General features: G+C 39.7%; 1 protein-coding gene across 8 annotated transcripts in view; it reads left to right on the forward strand.

The window, feature by feature from the left end:
• SDCCAG8 (SHH signaling and ciliogenesis regulator SDCCAG8) overlaps positions 1-22360 on the forward strand; it is a 246073-nt gene that overhangs the window by 24325 nt on the left and 199388 nt on the right. For 7 of the 8 annotated variants that reach the window (XM_039464324.2, XM_074385414.1, XM_003935329.4 and 4 more), the window contains 3 exons: positions 2465-2590; positions 8629-8757; positions 19444-19508. In XM_039464324.2, the coding sequence (XP_039320258.1) occupies positions 2465-2590; positions 8629-8757; positions 19444-19508 (320 nt within the window). The remainder of the gene's footprint in view (positions 1-2464; positions 2591-8628; positions 8758-19443; positions 19509-22360) is intronic. The other variant, XM_074385415.1, reaches the window with a different exon arrangement.

Below are 22360 nucleotides of genomic sequence, written 5' to 3' on the forward strand. Positions count from 1 at the left end.
CAGTGGCACAATCTCGACTCACTGCAACTTCTACCTCTTGGGTTCAAGTGATTCTCCTGCCTTAGCCTCCTGAGTAGCTGGGACTGCAGGCATGCACCACCATGCCTGGCTAATTTTTTTTAAATTTTTAATAGAGACAGGGTTTCACCGTTTTGGTCAGACTAGTCTCGAACTCCTGACCTCAGATGATCCTCCCACCTTGGCCTCCCAAAGTGCTGGGATTACAGGCGTGAGCCACCACACTGGCCTTAATTATAATTATTTTAAATTCCCGTTCTGATAATTCTAACATCTCTTCCTTATCTGAGACTACTTCGGATGCTTATTTAATCTTTCCAAACTGTGTTTCAGTCTTTTAGCCTGTCTTGTAATTGTTTGGTGAATGCTGGACATGAAGTATTGGGTAAAAGGAACTGAGATAACTAGGCCTTTCGTGTGAGGTTTTATGTTTATCTGGATAGAAGTTAGGCTGTGTTTGCTGTCACTATACATATCAGAGGCTAAAATTTCCTTCAGTGTCCTGGTTTTGTCTCTTCTCTTGTCTGTGGGTTACGCTAGTGAATTCTTCCTAAATGTAATCTGAGATATGTAGTTCTTTCTGTTGAATTTCTCTGTTAGTGTCCAGGAGCCCTAGGTAGTTAGATGTGGGAGTAGAGGGACGTGTTCAATAGCCCTGTGACTAGATCTAAGTCTTTTAGTAAGCCTGCGCCTTGGGCTGTGACATTCTCAAGTGCTTTTCAGTCTCCCCTGCCCTTTAAGTTAAACAGGATAGCTAGAGGTAGCCTGAGTCCACATCGTCCCACAGGGAATGCTGAAGGGGGCTGGAGTTGGATATTTACTTTTCTTTAGGTCAGTTAGGTGACAGCAGTACTCCTGTCAGTTAGGCTCTGCTAAAATAGTTTCCTTTGAGTCAGGCCTGTTACAAAGAACACAACGTTCTGAGTATATTTCAAAGTGGCTGCTTTTCTTCTTCCTTTAGGTTACATAAGGGGACTTTTCTCTTTTTACTGTGAAATCCTGGTAGTGTGCTGGAGATAAAACTGGGGTGGCAGGGCAGCCCTCCTATGACTGGGTCTTTCCGGAATTTTTTTTTTTTTTTTTTTTTTTTTTGAGATGGAGTCTAGCTTTGCTGCCCAGGCTGGAGTGCAGTGGCACAATCTCAGCTCACTGGAATCTCCGCCTCCTGGGTTCAAGTGATTCTTTTGCCTCAGCCTCCTGAGTAGCTGGGACTACAGGTGCACACCACCATGCCTGGCTAATTTTTGTATTTTTAGTAGAGACAGGGTTTCACCATATTGACCAGGCTGGTCTTGAACTCCTGACCTTGTGATCCGCCTGCCTCAGCCTCCCAAAGGCGAGGATTACACCACGCCTGGTCTGGAATTTTTACCTCTCAAACTTATGACACTGAGCTTCCAGCAAGTCATCAGTTACAGTTTAGATTTTCTATCTCCTACAGAGGTTTCTGATTTCCTCCAGCAAATTGTGTGTCTCAGTGTCCACTCATCTCTTCAATTTTTGGGCAGCAATTTTTCCTATGACTTCAGTTCTCTGATGGATCTAAGAAGAGTTGTTGATTTTCAGTTTGTTGAATATTTTTCCTGTTGGGAAGATGGGAGTGAGGTGTTCCAAGCTCATTACATTCCAGATTGAAAATTGAAAGTCTGCAATATTTTTTTAATTACAGCTTTTTATTATAGCTTTGGGTTTTTAAAAAATAATAATTGGGAATTTGCACATGTTGCACAGTTGCTTTTGATTACACTTTAATGAATATTAGGTTATTATATGATCGATATACTGATATTATTGAAATATTTTTCCAGAGAGTGAGGTGCCACTTAATAGCTATTCTAATTACTGTTGACCTGTAATTTCTTATGTGACATCCTGTAATTCTAATTGTTATTGATTTACAATTCTTCATCTTATGCCCTGTGAAGCCAAGGAAATACTCTCAGAATTCTTCGTGAAATGTTTTACTACAATTCTCTCCTCTCTGGCTACCATTTCATGTATGATCATCACACCTGTCTATGCCTTTCTATCTCAGACCCTCCCTCTATTTAATCTTCCATCAGTTTTTAACACGTGAATGGTATTCGATCATGGGCAATAATATATCTTACCTCATTTTTCAGCAGTCTACCCCATTCTTTAAAATCTCTTGGATAACCCTTTTAATTAAGGCTTTTCTTTGAGCCTCGATTCCTTGTAGAAAAGGAAATTGTCAGAAATGACACACTTTTGTGAGATGCCACCAGCAGGCCCATTGCTATATACCCCAGCCTCTCTTTGTTATCTAGCTAATGTTTAGATTGTCTCGTTTGTCTAAATATAATTATATTTCTGGAAATGGAGAACGTAAGTCTGCCAGACCTTAAACCATGCTGGTTCCTCTAATAATTAACAGATGAAAACACTGTTAAATAATGCTTAATGTATTTGGTTTTGCTTATTATAGGAGGAACTCTTTGTAATGAAAAATAGAATACAAGTAATTGTACTTGAAAATGAAAGGCTCCAGCAAGAGCTGAAATCTCAAAGACAAGAGGAGACAATGAGGGAACAAACACTTCTGGATGCATCTGTGAGCATTATTTTAAATCATAAATTTTATTTAAGTGTGAATATTCCCTTCTGCCCTCTCTCCCTGCCTTCTTAACGGCTTAGATTTTCTCCTTGAAGTGTGGCCCAAGTACTATGTTGGTATTTCTCTGAGACTCAAATATCAAACTTCACTGTAGTAGAATGACTTCTCAGATGAAATGATATAGTGATATTTGCTACAGTTTCCTCTTTGAGCATACCATTTCTGCTTTTCCATATGGAAAGAGCTGGTGTGAAAGCACGAAGTATGTGACACAAGAAGGACTTTGTTAAGTCTTCTTGTGTCTGTTGAGAACCTTAGCTTAGATTTCTGTTGGATTTCTCTAAATTTTCCTTGAGGTCTGAAATCTAGTAAATCTAATTAGCAGCGTGATGTAGCCTTGGGGTCCAAGAATCAAAATGTTAGTCTTCCCATTGTCTCTAAGAAGATTGGTGTTTAGTGAGTAATTTTAGACGGCTTTACATAGCTTAATCCCATATGTCCTTTATTTCTTTATTGGTAATTTGAGAAGATTAGCCTATGCCAGGAGTTAGGAGTGCAAATTCCTGGACTCCATCCCCTGTGAGTCTGATTCACTTGGCCTGGTTGACTCCTAGGGATATACACGTTTATCAAGTTGCCTAAGTGATTCCAATGTCTGGCCCACAGTGTGAAGAACATTAGGTCAGATTATCTCTGTCATTGTGTGACACAAGATTATTGTGGTGACATTTAAATAGTGCGTAAACTTAATATTTTCTTATGACTTAGCAGAGTACTTTTGTCTTAAACGTTTTTTAACTGTTTTGCTCTAAGTTATAGTCACAGCTTGTTCTGCTTTTTGAGACAAATTTAACTCTCCATGCGGAAGTTTTTGTACTCGCCTATTCCAGCTTCACTTTGCAATTTACTCTGGTGGTTTTGACTGTGTCATCATTAGTAAATCAGCCATTAAGAAAACATATGAATGTCTTGATGATTTATTGTGATATCCTCTAGTTTTTGTTTTTGAAGTTTTTAAAAAATTATTTATCTGAATTGATAGTTCGTTTACAATCCTAGAGTTGTATGTGTTAGGATTTGCTATTGAGAAGCATAGGAGTATATGAACTCTGATAAATGAAGTGGGTGAATTAGTATTTCAGTTGAATTTTCTGCAATTGCATTTAAGTGTATGATCAGTTCTTTTCTCCTCACTATATAACTTTTTCCTGAAGATTTATATAATTATTAGTGGTAAAAATTCCATCTTAGTTGCTTATTATTTTAATGTCAATTTGAAGAAGATATCACCATATAGAAAATACTTACGAGTAACTTATTTTAAAAATATTCGGTTGCCTTTCTTCCACATATGTAGTCACTTAGCAAGCAGTGATTCAATTATTCATAGTCTTCAGTATTTATATAATGGCAAAGAACTGGAAGAAGGGGAAGTGAAGTGAGAAAGGAAATTAGACAGCCGAGTGAATCAGAGGACAAGAGAAATGAGTAATGCAAAAGGGGAAGGAAGTGATGGTAAGAGCACACATGCCTAGCAGCATGAGCAATGAAAATGTGCTAAACAAAACTACAGGCAGAATCATAGGATAAGGTTTTAGAGAGTTTTTGTTGTTTTTATAAACATTCATCTGAGCTAAATGTAATGTAGATATTGAAATGATTACTGCAGGTATGCCAGATGAGCTTGATATCTACTTTAATGTTAGTCTTCTGTTATTTGTTATTACTGAATTGTTACCCCCATTCTATACCTGTGTGAATTGAAAAACACTTCAAAGCCAGGTCTGGTGTCTTAACACATGTAATTTCAGCAGTTTGAAAGGATGATCACTTGAACTGCTGGAACACTTGAGCCCAAGAGTACCAGACCAGCCTGAGCAACATAATGAGACTCCAATTCTTAAAAAAAAAAATTAGCTGAGCATGGCTGTTGCACACCTGTGTTCCCAGCTACTTGGGAGACTGAGGTCAGAGGAGCCCAGGAGGTCAAGGCTGCAGTGAGCCCTTATCACACCACTGCACTCCAGTCCGGGCAACAGAGTGAGACCTTGCCTCAATAAAAACAAGACAAACAAAAAACCAGACATTTTGGTAATACATTCACAGTGCTGTGTCAGAAGTTATAACATGAATAAAAGTGTTTAACATGAACAAAAGTGTTTAGAAATATATTCTTTGGGGGGATTGGTTTTTGTAATTAGTCAATTAAAATGTTGATGCTTAATCTTCCCTTGCTATATTGAAATTTGCTGACTTCAATACTGATACTCAGTGTTTCATAATGCCTTTAAAAAAAGATAATTGAAACATTTATATGGTGTATTAGGGTTCTCTCAAAGGAGAGAACTAATAGGATGTATATATGTATCTGGGAGTTTATTAAGTAGTATTAACTCACATGATCACAGGGTCCCACAATAGGCCATCTACAAGCTGAGGAGCAAGGAAGCCAGTTCAAGTCCCAAAGGTGAAGAACTTGGAGTTCAGTGTTTGAGGACAGGAAGTACCACCTAGCACGGGAGGAAGATGTAGGCTGGGAGGCTAGGCCAGTCTAGCCTTTTCATGTTTTTCTGCCTGCTTTATATCCGCTGGCAGCTGATTAGATGGTGCCCACACAGTTTAAGGGTGGGTCTCCCTTTTCATGTTTGTTCTCATCCCCTCTCATACCATACCTCACCCCCTGCCACCCCCAATTAAGAAATCACGCTAGGTACAGTGGCTCACACCTGTAATCCCAGCACTTTGGGAGGCCGAGTCGGGTGGATCACGAGGTCAAGAGATGGAGAACATCATGGCCAACATGGTGAAACCCCATCTCTATTAAAAATACAAAAATTCGCTGGGCATGGTGGCACAGAACTGTAGTCCCAGCTACTCGGGAGGCTGAGGGAGGAGAATCGCTTGAACCCGGGAGGCGGAGGTTGCAGTGAGCTGAGATCGTGCCACTGCACTCCAGCTTGGTGACAGAGTGAGACTCTATCTCAGGGGGAAAAAAAAAAAAAAAAAGGAAATCAAAGGTTTTGAATGATCTTCAGGGATTTAACACACTTAGATTTTTTTTTTTTTTAATCTTGGTTAAATAGCATTCAAAATTTTTAAAGCTATCTGTGAAAGAACAAAATATCCATTAGACTGGCACTTCTTTCCAAAGGATTATAATATTTTGTATCAGAAGTAAATGATCTGTGGCCTACGTGCTTCTTCCAATTTCTCCATAGAAAATTAGTGCCACCCTCCTTTATTGATCTCAAAAACAATTTTAAATGCAATCATATCTTAGGGGATTTGGCTCTACCTAGAGAATCAAGTGCAAACTCATTCCACGGCATGGTGTGCTCTCAAGTCCCTTACTTGATTCTTTAGCTTCATCTTCTGACATTTATCACCTTATATTTTCACCTCCAGTAATGTTGAATTGTCTAAGACCCCACTGCAGTCACCATGTATTCCATACCTCTACAGCATTTGTCACGAAGTTCTCTCTTCTTAGAATGCCATTTCCATCTAGCTTACCCTTAGTCATCCTTTAAGATATCACACCAGTGTCAAATTTTTTCCAGAAAACCTTTCTTGGATTTCTGGGTGCCCTTAGTATCCCTCTGTTTTGGCAGAGGCCCCTGTGCACACCTTTGGCCTGGGACTGACATTATTAAATTGAAATTACCTGCCTAGGTGTGTGTCTCCCTTATTAGACTGTAAACTCCTTGGAGCTAAGATTGATCATGCTGATTTTTTTCCTCCAGTCTCTTAGCACGATGTCTGAACACTAAAGGTGTTACACAAATATTTGCACTAAACTGAACTTCCAGATTAGTGTGAAATAGAACTTCAGAATACTACTTTAGATGAATGTAGTTTACCACAGTCTAGCATGATATGACACTGTAGTATAGTTCAGTGTTTGGGGACCTGTCCTCCCTGTGACTACTACCATATCCTTTGGCCCTTAGCAAGTGTTCAGTAATTGTTTGTTGAATTAAATTAATATAGGTGTTTTAATCCTTTTTGTACACATAAATTCCCCGGAACTTTTGGCCGCTTGCTGTGTTGAATGTCGAGAGGGTGACATTCAGTGGTACACCACATGCAACTCAGACGTGTTTGCTTTGTTTGATAAATTTTGAGCCAGTATTTAATAATGTTTCATGTGAAGAACCAGATATCTGGTAATCTGAATGTTCAATCCCACGTGGCAGTAATTGACTGAAATTGAGTACTGGCTGCTTCCTTTGAGTGGCACGCATTTCTGTGGTTTGTCACAGTGCCTACTCTTCTTTTTGAAGCCCTGGTATGCAGGCTGCATGTCAACTCTATCACTGCACATGCACTGTTCCTTTTTATTGAAGATAAATATTTTTCTGGAAAGGCAGAAGATCATAATGATATAGGATATTAAAGGAAAAAGAAACGATTCCTTTTTCTCATAACACTCCTGACACCAAATGTTTGGGATTGTTTTCTCCTACACCTGGCCATTCTCCCTTCTCTGTGGATACCAAATGGGTGCCCAGTGATTCAGTTCAATTCTGACAGTCACTACACAATTAGTATCAGACCGACAGGGTAAGGGCTCTGTCCCACGTGACTACCTGCTACTTTAGATACCGATTGCAAATAATAGGTCTTTATCCACAATTCTGTCTGACTCGGCTGTAAATTGGGGGTTCCTACAATCCCTTCCTAATGTTTGATAATTTGCTATAATGGCTCACAAAATTCAGGGAAACACTTCTTTACTTGTATAATATCCTTTATATGACACTGTAGTATAGTTCAGTGTTTGGGGACCTGTCCTCTCTTGTGCCTACTACCATATCCTTTGGCCCTTAGCAAGTGTTCAATAATTATTTGTTGAATTAAATTAATGTAAGCATTCTCCTTCTTGTACATATAAATCCCCCAGATCTTTGGGCTGCTTACTACATTCAGTGCTGAGAGGGTGGATATAAATGAACGGCCAATTGAAGAGGCACACAGGGCAAGGTCCATGATGGCCCCAAGTAGAGGAGCTTCTGTCTGTGGAGTTTGGGTATACCACCCTCTTGGCATGTGGATGCATTCGCCAACCCAGAAATTCTTTGAACCTCATCATATAGGATTTTTATGGAGGTTTTATTACATAGGCATGATTGGTTAAATCATTGGCTGTTGATGATTAAGTCAATCTCCAGTGCTTTCCTCCCTTGAGGTGGGGGAGTGGGGCTCTAAATTCTAGTCTTCTAATTATGGACTCCAGCCACCAATCATCTTAACATACAAAAAGATGCTTTTATCACTGTGGAGATCCTAAGGGTCTTAGAAGACATTTGTGTCAGGAACGGAGGACTAAGACCAAATATTTTAATGAAAGGTGCTCGTATCACACTATCACACATATCACTCAGGAAATTACAGGGTTTTAGGAGTTTTGTGCCTGGAACCAGGAGTTCTGTGCCTGGAACCACATAGATATTTGGATCCAGACTGACAGGTTTCAGATCCTACTGCTGCTACTTACTAGCCACTTGCTACCTCTGTGACCCAACTTGCTACCTCTGTGACTTAGTGTCCTCCTGTATAAAATGGAGGCAACAATGTAACCTATCTATCTCACAGAATTGTTGTAATGATTAAATTAGTTAATATATGTGACATACATAAAACAGGGTAGAGAACATAGAAGGCAGCATTGTGACAGAAATTATTATTAGCCATGCCTTTGTGAAATGTGGAAAATGAAAAACTAAGAGAGGGGTGTGCGCTTCGAGAGTATACATCTTCAGAGGAGTAAAGGATAATTCCATTTGTTGAATGCACTGAAATCTAGCCCTCTTTGCTCATATTTAGATTACTGCCTGTACCTGAAGGAATTTGACTTTGCAACGCTTGTAGAATATGACCCGAATAGCCTGAAAATATAAAATGATTCTTGACTTGTAGTGTAGAAGCATATGCTTTTTCTTTTCATCAAAGGTGAGAATCGGTATTCTATTTGTAAAGTATGCATGTTTATTAAAAGTTGAATTCAATTGCATAACGGGCATATTTTATTTTAGGGAAACGTGCAGAATTCTTGCATTACAACAGGTGAAGATTCTGGGGTGGGTGAAACTGCCAGAAGACCGTTTTCTTACGACAATGCAGATACTGGGAAAGCTGCATCTGCTGCTGAGCAGCTAGAACTGGTGAGTATTTGGGTGCTTTTCTCGCATACGTCTTTTTTTCTTTTTCTCTTTTGTACTTTTTTTTATTCTGGTGAAATATATATAACAAAATTTACCAATTTAACCATTTTTAAGTGTACAGTTTATCTGCATGAAGTATATTCATAAAGTTACTCAATCAGAAACATTACCCATTTTCAGAACATTTTGATCATCTCAAAAAACCCTGTACCTATTAAACAATATCTCCATTCCCCTCCCCGCCAGCCCTGGTAACTTCTATTCAACTTTCTGTGTTTGTAAATTTGCCTATTCCCGATACCTGACATAAGTGGAATTAAATAATACTTGCCTTTTTGTGTCTGGCTTATTTCCCCTAATATAATATTTTCAAGGTTCATTATGTTGTAGCATGTGTCAGAATTTCTTTTCAAGACTGAATAATGTTCCATTATATATATATACTAAACTTTATTCATCTGTTGACCGACATTGGGTTGTTTCTACCTTTTGACTGTTATGAATAATTCTGTTTTGAACATTGGCATATGAGTATGCGTCTGTTTCAATTATTTTAAGTATAAACCCAGAAATAGACCTGTTGGATCATATGGTAATTGTTCATTCTTATTTCTTTCTGCTCCTTAGACTTGATCATTTGAATTGTCCTTTCTTAAAGTTCACCTATTCTTTTTTCTACCTGTTCAATTCTGCTCTTGGACACCTTGAATAATTTTTTAAATTTTAGTCATTATACTTTTTAGCTCTAGAATTTCTTTTTGGTTCCTTTTTATAATGTGTTTTCTTGATTTTCTTTTCTTTTTTTTTTTTTCGAGACAGAGTCTTGGTGTGTCGCCAGGCGCCAGGCTGGAGTGCAGTGGTGGATCTCGGCTCACCGCAACCTCCACCTCATGGGTTCAAGCAATTCTCCTGCCTCAGCCTCCTGAGTAGCTGGGCCCACAGGTGTGCACCACCATGCCCAGCTAATTTTTGTATTTTTTAGTAGAGATGGGGTTTTACCACGTTAGCCAGGATGGTTTTGACATGTTGACCTCGTGATCTGCCCGCCTTGGCCTCCCAAAGTGCTGGGATTACAGGCGTGAGCCCCCGCGCCCGGCTCTTGATTTTCTTTAGTACTTTGTCCGTGTTTTTCTCTTGGCTCTTGGAGTGTATTTAAAACAATCATGTTAAAGTCTTTCCCCAGTAAGTCTGATGTCTGTGGTTTCTCAAGGATAGTTTCTGTCAACTCATCCTGTTCGTTTGAGGGAGCATTTTTTGTTTGTTTGTTTCCTTGTATTCCTTGTTTATTTGTTGTTGAAAATTGAACGTTTCACTTTTATCATAATGTGATAACTCTGGAAATCTTCAACTCCTTCTTTCCTAGGATTTGCTATCTTGTTTTACTGTTGAAGGCTGTAGCAGTCATTTTGTTTTGAGACTTTTCCAAACTGTTTTTGCAAAGACTATTCCATATCGTGTGTGATTATTGAAGTGTTCATTCTATTAGCTCATGTTCAGCTAACGTTTGACAGAGATTTCCTTGAATTCCAGGAGCTGAAAACAAATACCCTCTACTCCCCTACAAAGCTGGGGGTGGTGTGGGGAGGCAGAGACAGAGGGAGGGAGGGAAGGAGGGAGGGAGGGTGAGAGAGAGGGAGAGAACGCAACCCACCTCTCCCGGTCTTTTCAGATAGGCTCTGTGCTGGGCCATTGTTTTCCCACTTAAGGAGGCTTGCTCTGAGCTAGGGATCAGCTGTAGGTGAAAGCCTAAGGTCTTCTCAGGATGTTTCTGAGTGTGTATCTTTCCGAGGCATATTGTGACTTTCCATATCCCCCCATACACACAACTGCTTTTGAATGTCCTAATTTCCCAAAGCTCAAAACAATTCTATTTTAAGATCAAATGATACTTTTTAATCCTTTGATGTATGTAACAGACCTTTATTCTTCTTTTGCTAACCTGAAGTCCTCTTTGCATTAAATTTAACATGTCAGAGTTGATCAACAATGATGAAAGAGTAAGATTAACCCTGTAAATGAAATGTTCCAGGGGAAGATAGAATGAATCATAGTTTAGGTTCTCCTTATCATCCACAGATGTTACAGTTTTCTAAAGGCTCTCTCTGCCCATAGTCTCCCTCCCCTGTCTTAGTCCCTAATCCAAGCTTCATTCTGCTTAGGAAAGAGTACAGTTCTTCAAAAAAGAAAGTTGGGAAGACTAAGTAAATCCAATCTTTTTCCCCCATCTGAATAATTTACAGTAGCTACTTAATACCCATAGGATAAAGACCAGTGTCTCAAGTCATCAACAATTTGCGTCAAGCTAACATTCCAGACTAATTTCTCACTCTTCTCCTGTCACTCTTGCAAATCTTATCTGTAGGCATGCAGACCACTCACTGGTTGCTACTTTATAAACTTATAATCCACTTTCATTTCTCTTTGAAGAACTGGCTTTGGTTTATGCAGTCCTCCCTCCCAAAATGCTTCCTTCTTACCCTCTACCTATTGAAATGCTTCCCATCTGCAGGGTGTAGTTGAAATGCCCCCTCTCATGCTACTTTCCCCGATAGCATGCCTCCTCTCTTCCCTTTTCTTCATTAGAATCCCTTTCTCTTTTATGCCTTCCCCTAGTACTGTGTTTATGACTGAGAGGTTCATCTTTTTTTTTTTTTTTTTTTTTTTTTTTTTTTTTTTTTTTTTTTTTGAGACAGAGTCTCACTCTGTCACCCAGGCTGGAGTGCAGTGGTGTGATCTCAGCTCACTGCAGTCTCCACCTTCCTGGTTCAAGCAATTCCCCTGCCTCAGCCTCCTGAGCTGCTGGGATGACAGGTGCACACCACCAGGCCCATTTAATTTGTTTATATTTTTAAAAGAGATGGGGGTTTCACCATGTTGGCCAGACTGGTCTCAAACTCCTGACCTCAGGCAATCTGCCCACCTTGGCCTCCCAAAGTGCTGGGATTACAGGCATGAGCCACTGCGCCTGGCCCTTTTTTGTATTTTTTTGAGATGGAGTTTTACTCTTTTAGCCCAGGCTGGAGTGCAGTGGCGTGATCTTGGCTCACTGCAACCTCTGCCTCCAGGTTCAAGTGATTCTTCTGCCTCAGCCTCCCATGTAGCTGGGATTGCAGGCACACACCACCACACCTGGCTAATTTTGTATTTTTATTAGAGATGAGATTTCACCATGTTGGCCAGGCTAGGCTTGAACTCCTGACCTCAAGTGATCCGCCTGCCTTGGCCTCCCAGAGTGCTGGGATTACAGGCACAAGTCACCTTGCCTGGCCTATAGTTTCACTTTTTGCATTTGGATCTACAACCTACCTGGAATTTATTTTTGTATATGGGGTCGTAGTTTATTCTTTTCCTTTGTGTTTATCTATACATCCAAGTACCATTTCTTGGAAAGATAGTTCTTTGCCTTCATTTTAGTACCTTTCTCATAAATAAGTTGTCTACATATATTTGCGTCTATAACTGGACTGTGTTTTAGTTCATTGTGCTAATACTATACTGTCTTGATTGTTATAGCCTGAAATCTGGTAGACCAAGTCTTCTGTCACTGTTTTTTATCCTTTGGCCTTTAGCATTTCCAAATACAATTCAGAATTGTGAAGTTCCAAAAGTCAGTTTGGGATTTTGATTGAGATGGCTTTAAATTATAAATTATAGGTCATTTGAGAATCAACGTTTTATGATATTATCTAATCCTTGTAAACTGCATGTCACTCCACTTATTTGAGTCATCTTTAATTTTTGTCAATAACCTTTCATAGTCTTCTGAGTAAAGATTTCATACATGTTTCCTTAGAATTATTCCTAACTTTTTTGGCCGGGCGCAGTGGCTCAAGCCTGTAATCCCAGCACTTTGGGAGGCCGAGGCAGGTGGATCACAAGGTCAAGAGATCGAGACCATCCTGGTCAACATGGTGAAACCCCGTCTCTACTAAAAATACTAAAAATTAGCTGGGCATGGTGGTGCGTGCCTGTAATCCCAGCTACTCAGGAGGCTGAGGCAGGAGAATTGCCTGAACCCAGGAGGCGGAGGTTGCAGTGAGCCGAGATTGCGCCATTGCACTCCAGCCTGGGTAACAAGAGCGAAACTCCGTCTCAAAAAAAGAATTATTCCTAACTTTTTATTTTTTATGCTATCATAAATGACACATATTTTTCAAATTTTTATTTTCTAACTCCTCATTGCTAGTATAGAGAAAAGCACATGATTTTTATATTTTGACTGAATGTCACTTTCTTTTGGTTAGTGTTAGCACATGATATATCTTTTCTCTCCTTTTTCTTTAACCTGTTTGTACCTTTATATTTAAAGTGGGTTTTTGCCTGGTGCAGTGGCTCATGCATGTAATCCCAGCACTTAGGGAGGCTGAAGCAGGCAGATCACAAGGTCAGGAGTTCAAGACCAGCATGGCCAACATGGTGAAACCCTGTCTCTACTGAAAATACAAAAATCAGCCAGGTGTGGTAGCGGGCATCTGTAGTCCCAGCTACTTGGGAGGCTGAGACAGAAGAATTTCTTGAACCCAGGAGGTGGAGGTTGCAGTGAGCCAAGATCATTGCATTGCACTCCAGCCTGGGTGACAGAGTGAGACTCTGACTCAAAAAGAAAGAAAGAGATGAGAGAGAGAGAGAGAGAAAGAAAAGAGAGAGTGTTTTTGTAGAAAGTATATAGTTGGATTTTGTTTTTATTCAATCTGACAATATCTGCTTTTTAATTTGGATGTCTAGACCACTGACATTTATTGTGATTATTTATACAACTGAGTTTAAATACACCGTCTTGCTTTTTGGCTCCTTTTTACCCATCTCGTATTTGTTCCTCTTTACCTCTTTTTCTGTCTTCTTTGAATTTATTGAGTTTTTTTATTTTTATTTATTTTTTATTTTTTTAAGGCAGAGCCTCACTCTGTTACCCAGGCTGGAGTGCAATGGCACAGCCTTGGCTCACTGCAACCTCTGCTTCCCAGGTTCAAGGAGTTCTCCTGCCTCAGCCTCCTCAGTAGCTGGGACTACAGGCATGTGCCATCACACCTGGCTGATTTTTGTATTTTTAGTAGAGACAGGGTTTCACCATATTGGCCAGTCTGGTCTTGAACTCCTGACCTTGTGATCTGCCTGCCTCAGCCTCCCAAAGTGCTGGGATTACAGGTGTGAGCCACCATGCCCAGCCATGAATTAATTGAGTATTTTTATGATTCCCTTCTACTTCCTTTTGTTGGTCTGAAAAACACTTTAGTACCAGTATTCACTTGATTGCTCACTTCAGAAACCCAGGATTACTTTTAGTGTGTTTTTCTCCCCTAGATCTATTTAGTCATATGATTCTGTTAGTATTTGTCTAAATATCTCTATGCTAAATCCTTTTTAAAAAAAAATTCCTACTGCTAGATTGATTTTGTTCATATGCTTATCTCTTACCTATGCATTTGTTACTTCTTTGCTGGTGTCCCTTTCTTCACACTTCAATTATGTTTTAAGACTCAATTCTGCTAAAAGTTTTCAGTGGCCATCCAGTGTTTGTTCTAGAGGGAATAGAGGGAAACTATAGGAGTCATGTGTACCAAATGAAAGTCTTGATGTCTTCATTCTTCTTGTGGCCCACCTTTACCTATTTTGCCCATCTCCAACCACCCCTCTACCTCGCATATTACATTCTAGTGATACTGATCTACTTAACTGTCCAAACATATGGCATGATTTCTTCAGGCTCTGTGAGTTTTGCTCTACTGGAAATTATTCTTCAAATCTTAACATTTTCTCTGTGAGACCCTTTTTTTTTTTTTTAAACCATGAATTCCATTTACAACCCATAGATAGATAGATAGGTAGTACTTTAAGTTCTGGGGTACATGTGCAGATCCTGCAGATTATTGCCTAGGTACACAACATGCCGTGGTGGTTTGCTCTCTTCATCCCCCCATCACCTACACCAGGCATTTCTCCCACGTTATATCTCCCCAACCTCCCCGCCCCCCGGTGTCCCTCCCCTAGCCCCCCGCCCCCCAAAAGACCCCAGTGTGTGATGTTTCCCTGCCTGTGCCCATGTGTTCTCATTGTCCAACACCCACCTATGAGTGAGAGCATGTAGTGTTTGGTTTTCCGTTCTTATGTCAGTTTTCTGAGAATGATGGTTTCCAGATTCATCCATGTCCCTGCAAAGGACAGGAACTTATCTTTTTTTTTATGGCTGCATGGTATTTCATGGTGTGTATGTGCCCCATTTTCTTTGTCCAGTCTATCATTGATGGGCATTTGGGTTAGATCCAGATCTTTGCTATTGTAAACAGTGCCGCAATGAACATATGTGTGCATATGTCTTTATAATAGAATGATATATAATCCTTTGGGTATATACCCAGTAATGGAATTGCTGGGTCAAATGGAATTTCTATATCTAGATCCTTGAGGAATCGCCACACTGTCTTCCACAATGGTTGAACTAATTTACACTCCCACCAACAGTGTAAAAGTGTTCCAATTTCTCCAAATTCTCTCCAGCATCTGTGAGACCTTCTTTACTTCTCTTTGGCTGAATTAGGAGTTTCTGCCTCTAAATTTTTCAATTTCCATATACTTCACTAGAGCAATTTATGTACGGTTGACTCCAATAATATGGGTTTGTATTATGTGGGTTCACTTATATGTGTATTTTTTTCAAGAAATATATTGGAAATTTTTTGAGATTTATGACAATTTGAAAAAACTTGCAGATAAAACATGTAGCCTAGAAATATGAAAAAATTAAGAAAGAGGTATGTCATTAATGAATAAAATAATATATAGATAATAGTCTATTTTATCATCTGCTAACATAAAATATACACAAATCTATTACAAAAAGTTAAAACGTATCAAAACCTGTGTACACAGTCACTTACAGACTGTACATGGCGTCATTCTCAGGAGGAATGCAGAAAAACATAAAGATGCAGTATTATTAAATTATAACAGCATAAAGTTAACTGTAGTACATACTGTACTACTATAATACTTTCAGAGCCACCTCCTATTGCTTTTGTGATGAGTTCAAGTGTTTCAGGTGTCTGCTTAAAACATCATGTGACGCTGGTCATCTCTGCGTAAGCAGTTTGTCTCTCCAGTAAATTGCATATCACAGTAAAAAGTGATCTGTTGGTGGTTCTCATGTAGGTTTCATCATGTTTAGTGCAATACTGTAAACCTGGAGTAACACCACGAGGCCCATGCAGAGTGCCACTAGAGATGCTGGAAGTGCTCCTCAGAAGCAAAGTCATGACATTGTATGAAAAAATTATATCGCTTGATATGCACCATAGATTGAAGTCTGCAGCTGTGGTTGCCCCATTTCAAGATAAATTAATCCAGTATAAAGACCATTGTACAAAAAGAAAAGGAAATTTATAAAGCCATCACTGCAGCTGTGCCAGCATGTACAAAAACTTAGTTTGCACAATATCTTTTTATCTGTCATGGAAATGCCGGTTTTATGTGGGTACAGGATTTCTATAAGAAAAGCATATCTGTAGACTCTAATATAATTTGAGAAAATAAAAAGTCATCTTATGACAACTTAAAAGGAAAATGAAGGATCTAAAGCTGGGGAATTTAATGCCAGCAAAAGATGGTTTGGTGATTTTAGAAAGATATTTGACTTTAAAAATGTCAAGATAACAAGAGAAGCAGCTTCTATTGACCAAGAGGCAGTAGACAAGTTCCAAGATGCCATTAAGAAAAGTATTTAGGAGAGGCAGGGTGTGGTGGTGCATACTTGTAATCCCAGGACTTTGGGAGGCTGAGATAGGCAGATCGCGTGAGGTCAGGCATTCAAGACCAGCCTGGCCAACATGGAGAAACCCCATCCCTACTGAAAATACAAAATTAGCTGGGCATGGTGTTGCACGCTGCTAATTCTGGCTACTCTGGAGGCTAAGGCATGAGAATAGCTTGAATCTGAGAGGCAGAGGTTACAGTGAGCCAAGATCACGCCAGTGCATTCCAGCTTGGGTGACAGAGTGACTCCATCTCAAAAAACAAAAAGAGGAGGGGAGAAAATTATTTAGAAGAAAGGATATCTGCCTGAATAGGTTTTTAATGTAGATGTAAGTTCTCTCTTCTGGGGGAAGAAGTGCCACAAAGGACATTTATTATTAGGGAAGAGAAGTGAGCACCAGGGTTTGATGCAGAAGGGGATAGGCTAACTACTGTTTCATGCAAATGTACTCAGGTTTATAATCAGGACTGCCGTTATCTATAAAGCTGCCAACTCACGAGATTTGAAGGGAAATGATAAACACCAACTGGTAGTCTTTTGGTTGTGCAACAAGAAGGCCTGGACAATGAGAACCCTTTTACTAGACTGGTTCCACTGATACTTTGTCCCTGAAGTTAGGAAGTACCTTCCCAGAAGAGACTGCCTTTTAAAGTTTTTTTTGATGTTGCACAATGGCTCTGGCCACCCAGAACCCCATGAGTTTAACACCAAAGGCATCAAAGTGGTCTCCTTGCCTGCAAACACAATGTCTCTGATTCAGCCTCGAGATGCATGCAGTCATAAGGACCTTTAAGGCTCATTACACATGAGTACTCTATGAAAAGGATTTTCAGCGCAATGGAAGAGAACCCCAATAGCGAGAACATCATGAAAGTCTGAGAGGATTAGACCATTGAAAATGCCATCATTGTTATAGAAAAAGCCATGAAAGTCATCAAACCCGTAACAAGAATTCCTACTGGAGAAAACTCTGTCCAAATGTTGTGCATGACTTTACAAGATTTACAACAGTCAGTCAAGGAAATCATGAAAGATATTGTGGATGTGGTGGAAAAGGTTGGGAGTGAAAGGTTTTAAGATACAGATCTTGGAGAAATTCAAGAACTAATAGACACCACACAAAGGAAGTAACGGAAGATGACTTGATGGAGATGAGTGCTTCAGAACCAGTGCCAGAAAATGAGGAAGAAGACACAGAAGAAGCAGTGTTAGGAAACAGTTTGACATGAGATAATCTGACAGAAGGGTTCTGATTATTCAAGACTGCTTTTGTCTTCTTTTATGACATGGACCCTTCTGTAATATAAAGCAAATGGAAGAAGGATTGACACTGTATAGAAGCGTTTTTAGAGACAAGAAAGAAATGTATAGAAACATTTTTAGAGACAAGAAAGAGCATAAAAGTGAGAGAGAAATTACCACATGTTTCCATAAAGTTGACCAAGTTTGCCTCTCCTGCCTTCCCTCCCAACTCCTCCATCTCTTCTGCCTCCACCATCTCTGGGAAGACAAGACCAATCCCTCCTTTTCCTTCCCCAACTCAGCCTACTCAGTGTGAAGATGGTAGGGTGAAGACCTTTATGATAATCCACTTCCACTTGATGAGTAGAAAATACAATTTTCTTTTTCTTACGATTTTCGTAATACTATTTTTCTTTAGATTACTTTATTGTAATAATACAGTATATAATACAACATAAAATATGTGTTAATTGAGTATATTATTGGTAAGTCTTCTACTCAACAGTAGGCTATTAGTAATTAAGTTTTGGAGAAGTCAAAAGTTATACATGGGGCCAGGCATGGTGGCTCATGCCTGTAACCCCAGCACTTAGGGAGTCTGAGGTGGGCAGATCACTTGAGCCCAGGAGTTTGAGGCCAGCCTAGCCAACACAGTGAAACCCCATCTTACTAAAAATAGAAAAATTAGCTCGGCGTGATGGCACATGTTTAAAACCCAGCTACTCAGGTGGCTGAGACACAAAAATAGCTTGAACCCAGGAGGCAGAGGTTGCAGTGAGCCAAGAGATGCAATGAGCCTCACTCTGTCACCATTGCACTCACTCCAGCCTTGGTGACAGAGTGAGACTCTGTCTCAAAACAAAAAGAAAAGTTATACATGGATTTCCAACTGTACATGGGTGAATGCTCCTAACCTCCATGTTATTCAAGGGTTAACTGTAATTGAAATTCTTCATTTTCCTATTCCTTTCTAGGATATTTTATAAGTTTCTTGTGGTTAAAACCACCTTCATCTTAGATAAACAATACATATTTGTTGAATGAAATGTTATCCAGAAGCCTCTGGATAACAACAGAGGCTTGTAGCAGTTAGTCTATCATCATGTCACACTTTTAGGAATAAGACCTGATATATGCAATTTTGAAAGAAAAGGAAAATCTGGTAGTAGTCACCATTTTATGACTCAGCAGTTCTTTGTAGGCATTCACCCAATAAAAAAATTTGGAGTGGACTAGGGAAAATATTTTCTAAGATGACGTATTTCCCCCACCTTGTGTAAAAAGAAAAACATTGAGTTTAATATTAATAATTAAAGTTTACAGCTGGGCGCGGTGGCTCAAGCCTGTAATCCCAGCACTTTGGGAGGCCGAGGCGGGTGGATCACGAGGTCGAGAGATCGAGACCATCGTGGTGAACATGGTGAAACCCCGTCTCTACTAAAAATACAAAAAATTAGCTGGGCATGATGGCACGTGCCTGTAATCCCAGCTACTTAGGAGGCTGAGGCAGGAGAATTGCCTGAACCCAGGAGGCGGAGGTTGCGGTGAGCCGAGATCGTGCCATTGCACTCCAGCCTGGGTAACAAGAGCGAAACTCCGTCTCAAAAAAAAAATAATAATAAAATAATTAAAGTTTACTTACAAAACACAGGAGATGGAGAAAAATGTACTTTTATTTATTTTTTTTTTTTCTATAGGAGAAACTAAAACTTAACTATGAGGAAAAGTATGAAACTCTGGAATCCCAGTTGAAGTTTTTGAGGTAAAGTGAAATCATCCATTTATAGTCACACCAAAAGCATAATGACCTTAAAATATATTTCAGTGTTTGCTGAACTACTTTTAGTCTTTATCAGACTTACTTGATGACCCTTTTATGTAAAATATAAAAAATTTCCTCAGATTGGCCGGGCCCGGTGGCTCAAACCTGTAATCCCAGCACTTTGGGAGGCCGAGGCAGGTGGATCACGAGGTCGAGAGATCGAGATCATCCTGGTCAACATGGTGAAACCCCGTCTCTACTAAAAATACAAAAAAACTAGCTGGGTGGTGCGTGCCTGTAATCCCAGCTACTCAGGAGGCTGAGGCAGGAGAATTGCCTGAACCCAGGAGGCGGAGGTTGCGGTGAGCCGAGATCGCGCCATTGCACTCCAGCCTGGGTAACAAGAGCGAAACTCCGTCTCAAAAAAAAAAAAAAAAAAAAAAAAGACAGCAGGAATTAATATTTTTGTTGTTAAAGATTTTTTTAAATAGTGGTAATGAAGTATTTCTAAATCAAATAAACTTTCAAATACTGTGTATAATTTTATTTTAATAAGTCCAATTTGAAATTAATTTTAAAATCTTCCAGGCCATATCCTACCTAGAGACATAACTAGAGTAATACTAAGAGCCAGAGCTCAGCAAGATGCAGTGGCTCACGCCTGTAATCCCAACACTTTGGGAAGCCAAGGCAGGCATATCATTTGAGGTCAAGAGTTCAAGAACAACCTGGCCAACATGGTGAAACCCTGTCTCTATTAAAAATACAACAATTATCTGAGTGTGATGACACATACCTTCTGTCCCAGCTGCTCAGGAGGCTAAGGCAGAATCGCCTGAACCCAGGAAGGGGAGGTTGCAGTGAGCCAAGATCACTCCACTGCACTCCAGGCTGGGTGACAGAGGGAGACTCCATCTCAATAATAATGATAATAATAATAATAATAATAATGAAGCCAGAGCTCATAGCTTTCACTGTATATGCTTATTTATTTTTTAAATGTTCTTATGTTTTTCATAGATGACCCTGATTAGTTTTAGGATTTCTCTAGAGGTTTTTACTTTTTCATAAAGAAACGTAATATTTTAAAACTCTAATTTTTGCTTTCATGCTTTTTGTCCTACTTTTTTTTTATGACTTGATTCTTCAGTTTTTGAAGTAATGTATTTCTACATCACTGTACTTACAGGAATGTGACTTATTTTGTCTCATTCAGAGTCCAGATATTTCATCTTTAATTATATTAAATACCAACTTATAATGAACTAGACTTTGTTCTCTTCATCCTTCTATTTCTTCATTTTCTTTTACTATAATTTAAGATTATTTAAATAGGCATTTAATCAGTCTTCTTTTTAACTTTTTCTTTTGCCATTTCTAGTAACCAAATCTACTTGAGTGTTTTGAGTTTGGAGCTGACCGAAATTAGTAATGGGGACCCCTTGACTTCAGAATGTGCATCTCAAGTTCTTTCTATAAAGCTTTTGAAAGTCAGACATTCTCTACATGATACTGAAAAAGAAAACTTCTCAAGTTTGTTATTATTTTGGGGATAGGGTAGAAGCGGCTCCTTATTTCCCCCTCAACTCTGGAATGCCATTAAATTAGCTTTTTTTTTTTTTTAATCCTTAGATTGCCTGTGGGTCTTTTCTGCCTCTCCTGGGTTGCTTGAAAGCCCCCAAAATCTCAGCAGTTCTTTTGACAGCCAGGCTGTTGGCTTCTCCTTTGTGACAGGGAGCCAGTTAAGATGGCCATAGCCCCTAGGCACAGAGACGCTGACAACAACAGGGAGTGGGCTGAGATAGAGATCAAGTACCTGCCTTCCGTAGTCTCCTGTTTCAGCTAGAAAGTTATTTTTAAAAATATATATATATATAGGCCAGGTGCAGTGGCTCACGCCTATAATCATAGCACTTGGGGAGGCCAAGGCAGGCAGATCATGAGGTCAAGAGATCGAGACCATCTTTGTCAATGTGGTGAACCCCGCCTCTACTAAAAATACAAAAATTAGCTGGATGTGGTGGTGCACACCTGTAGTCCCAGCCACTTGGGAGACTGAGGCAGGAGAATCACTTGAGCCAGAGGCAGAGGTTGCAGTGAGCTGAGATGACGCCACTGCACTGCAGCCTGGGTGACAGCAAGACTCTGTCTAAAAAAATATATAGATATAGACATAGATATAGATAAAGATATAGAGAGAAAAAACAAAAGAGACATCTAGTCAAGGAAGCTCAGTTGCCAAGCTGACTTTACTGGGATAAGGTAGGAAAATACAACCCATGTATCAGTCATTTAATTCTTAGAAAGTCACCTGGGAGAAAAACTTCATCCAGACGTGAGCTGATAAAGTAAAAACCAACAAACATCACACCCACACTCACACTCACCCCTCCCCCACACTCACCCCTCCCCTGCCCCCACCATTCCGCAGCCCTTTCGTTAGCAGCCCACATGTTTCCAGCTAATAGCTACTACCTGTGAAGTCTTATGACTGGCTAGTTCTGTGTAACTTCCTTCTGTAGCTTACTTTGTTTTGAAACAGCTCTTTGTAGAATTTTGTTATTACATAATTTGTGATGTTTTCCTTCTGAAGAAAAATGGGCAGTAATAAACTAGTGTTAGATAAAAATCCCTGGTTTTGTTGTTGCTGCTGCTGCTGTTGTTGTTGTTGTTGTTGAGACAGAGTCTTGTTCTATCACCGAGGCTGGAGTACAGTGGGGCAATCTTGGCTCACTGCAACCTCTGCCTCCCGGGTTCATGCAATTCTCTGCCTCACCCTCCTGAGTAGCTGAGATTACAGGCATCCACCACCATGACCACCTGATTTTTTTGTACTTTTAGTAGAGATAGGG

The sequence above is a fragment of the Saimiri boliviensis genome, chromosome 14 (assembly GCF_048565385.1).
Source record: "Saimiri boliviensis isolate mSaiBol1 chromosome 14, mSaiBol1.pri, whole genome shotgun sequence".
Lineage (NCBI taxonomy): Eukaryota > Metazoa > Chordata > Mammalia > Primates > Cebidae > Saimiri > Saimiri boliviensis.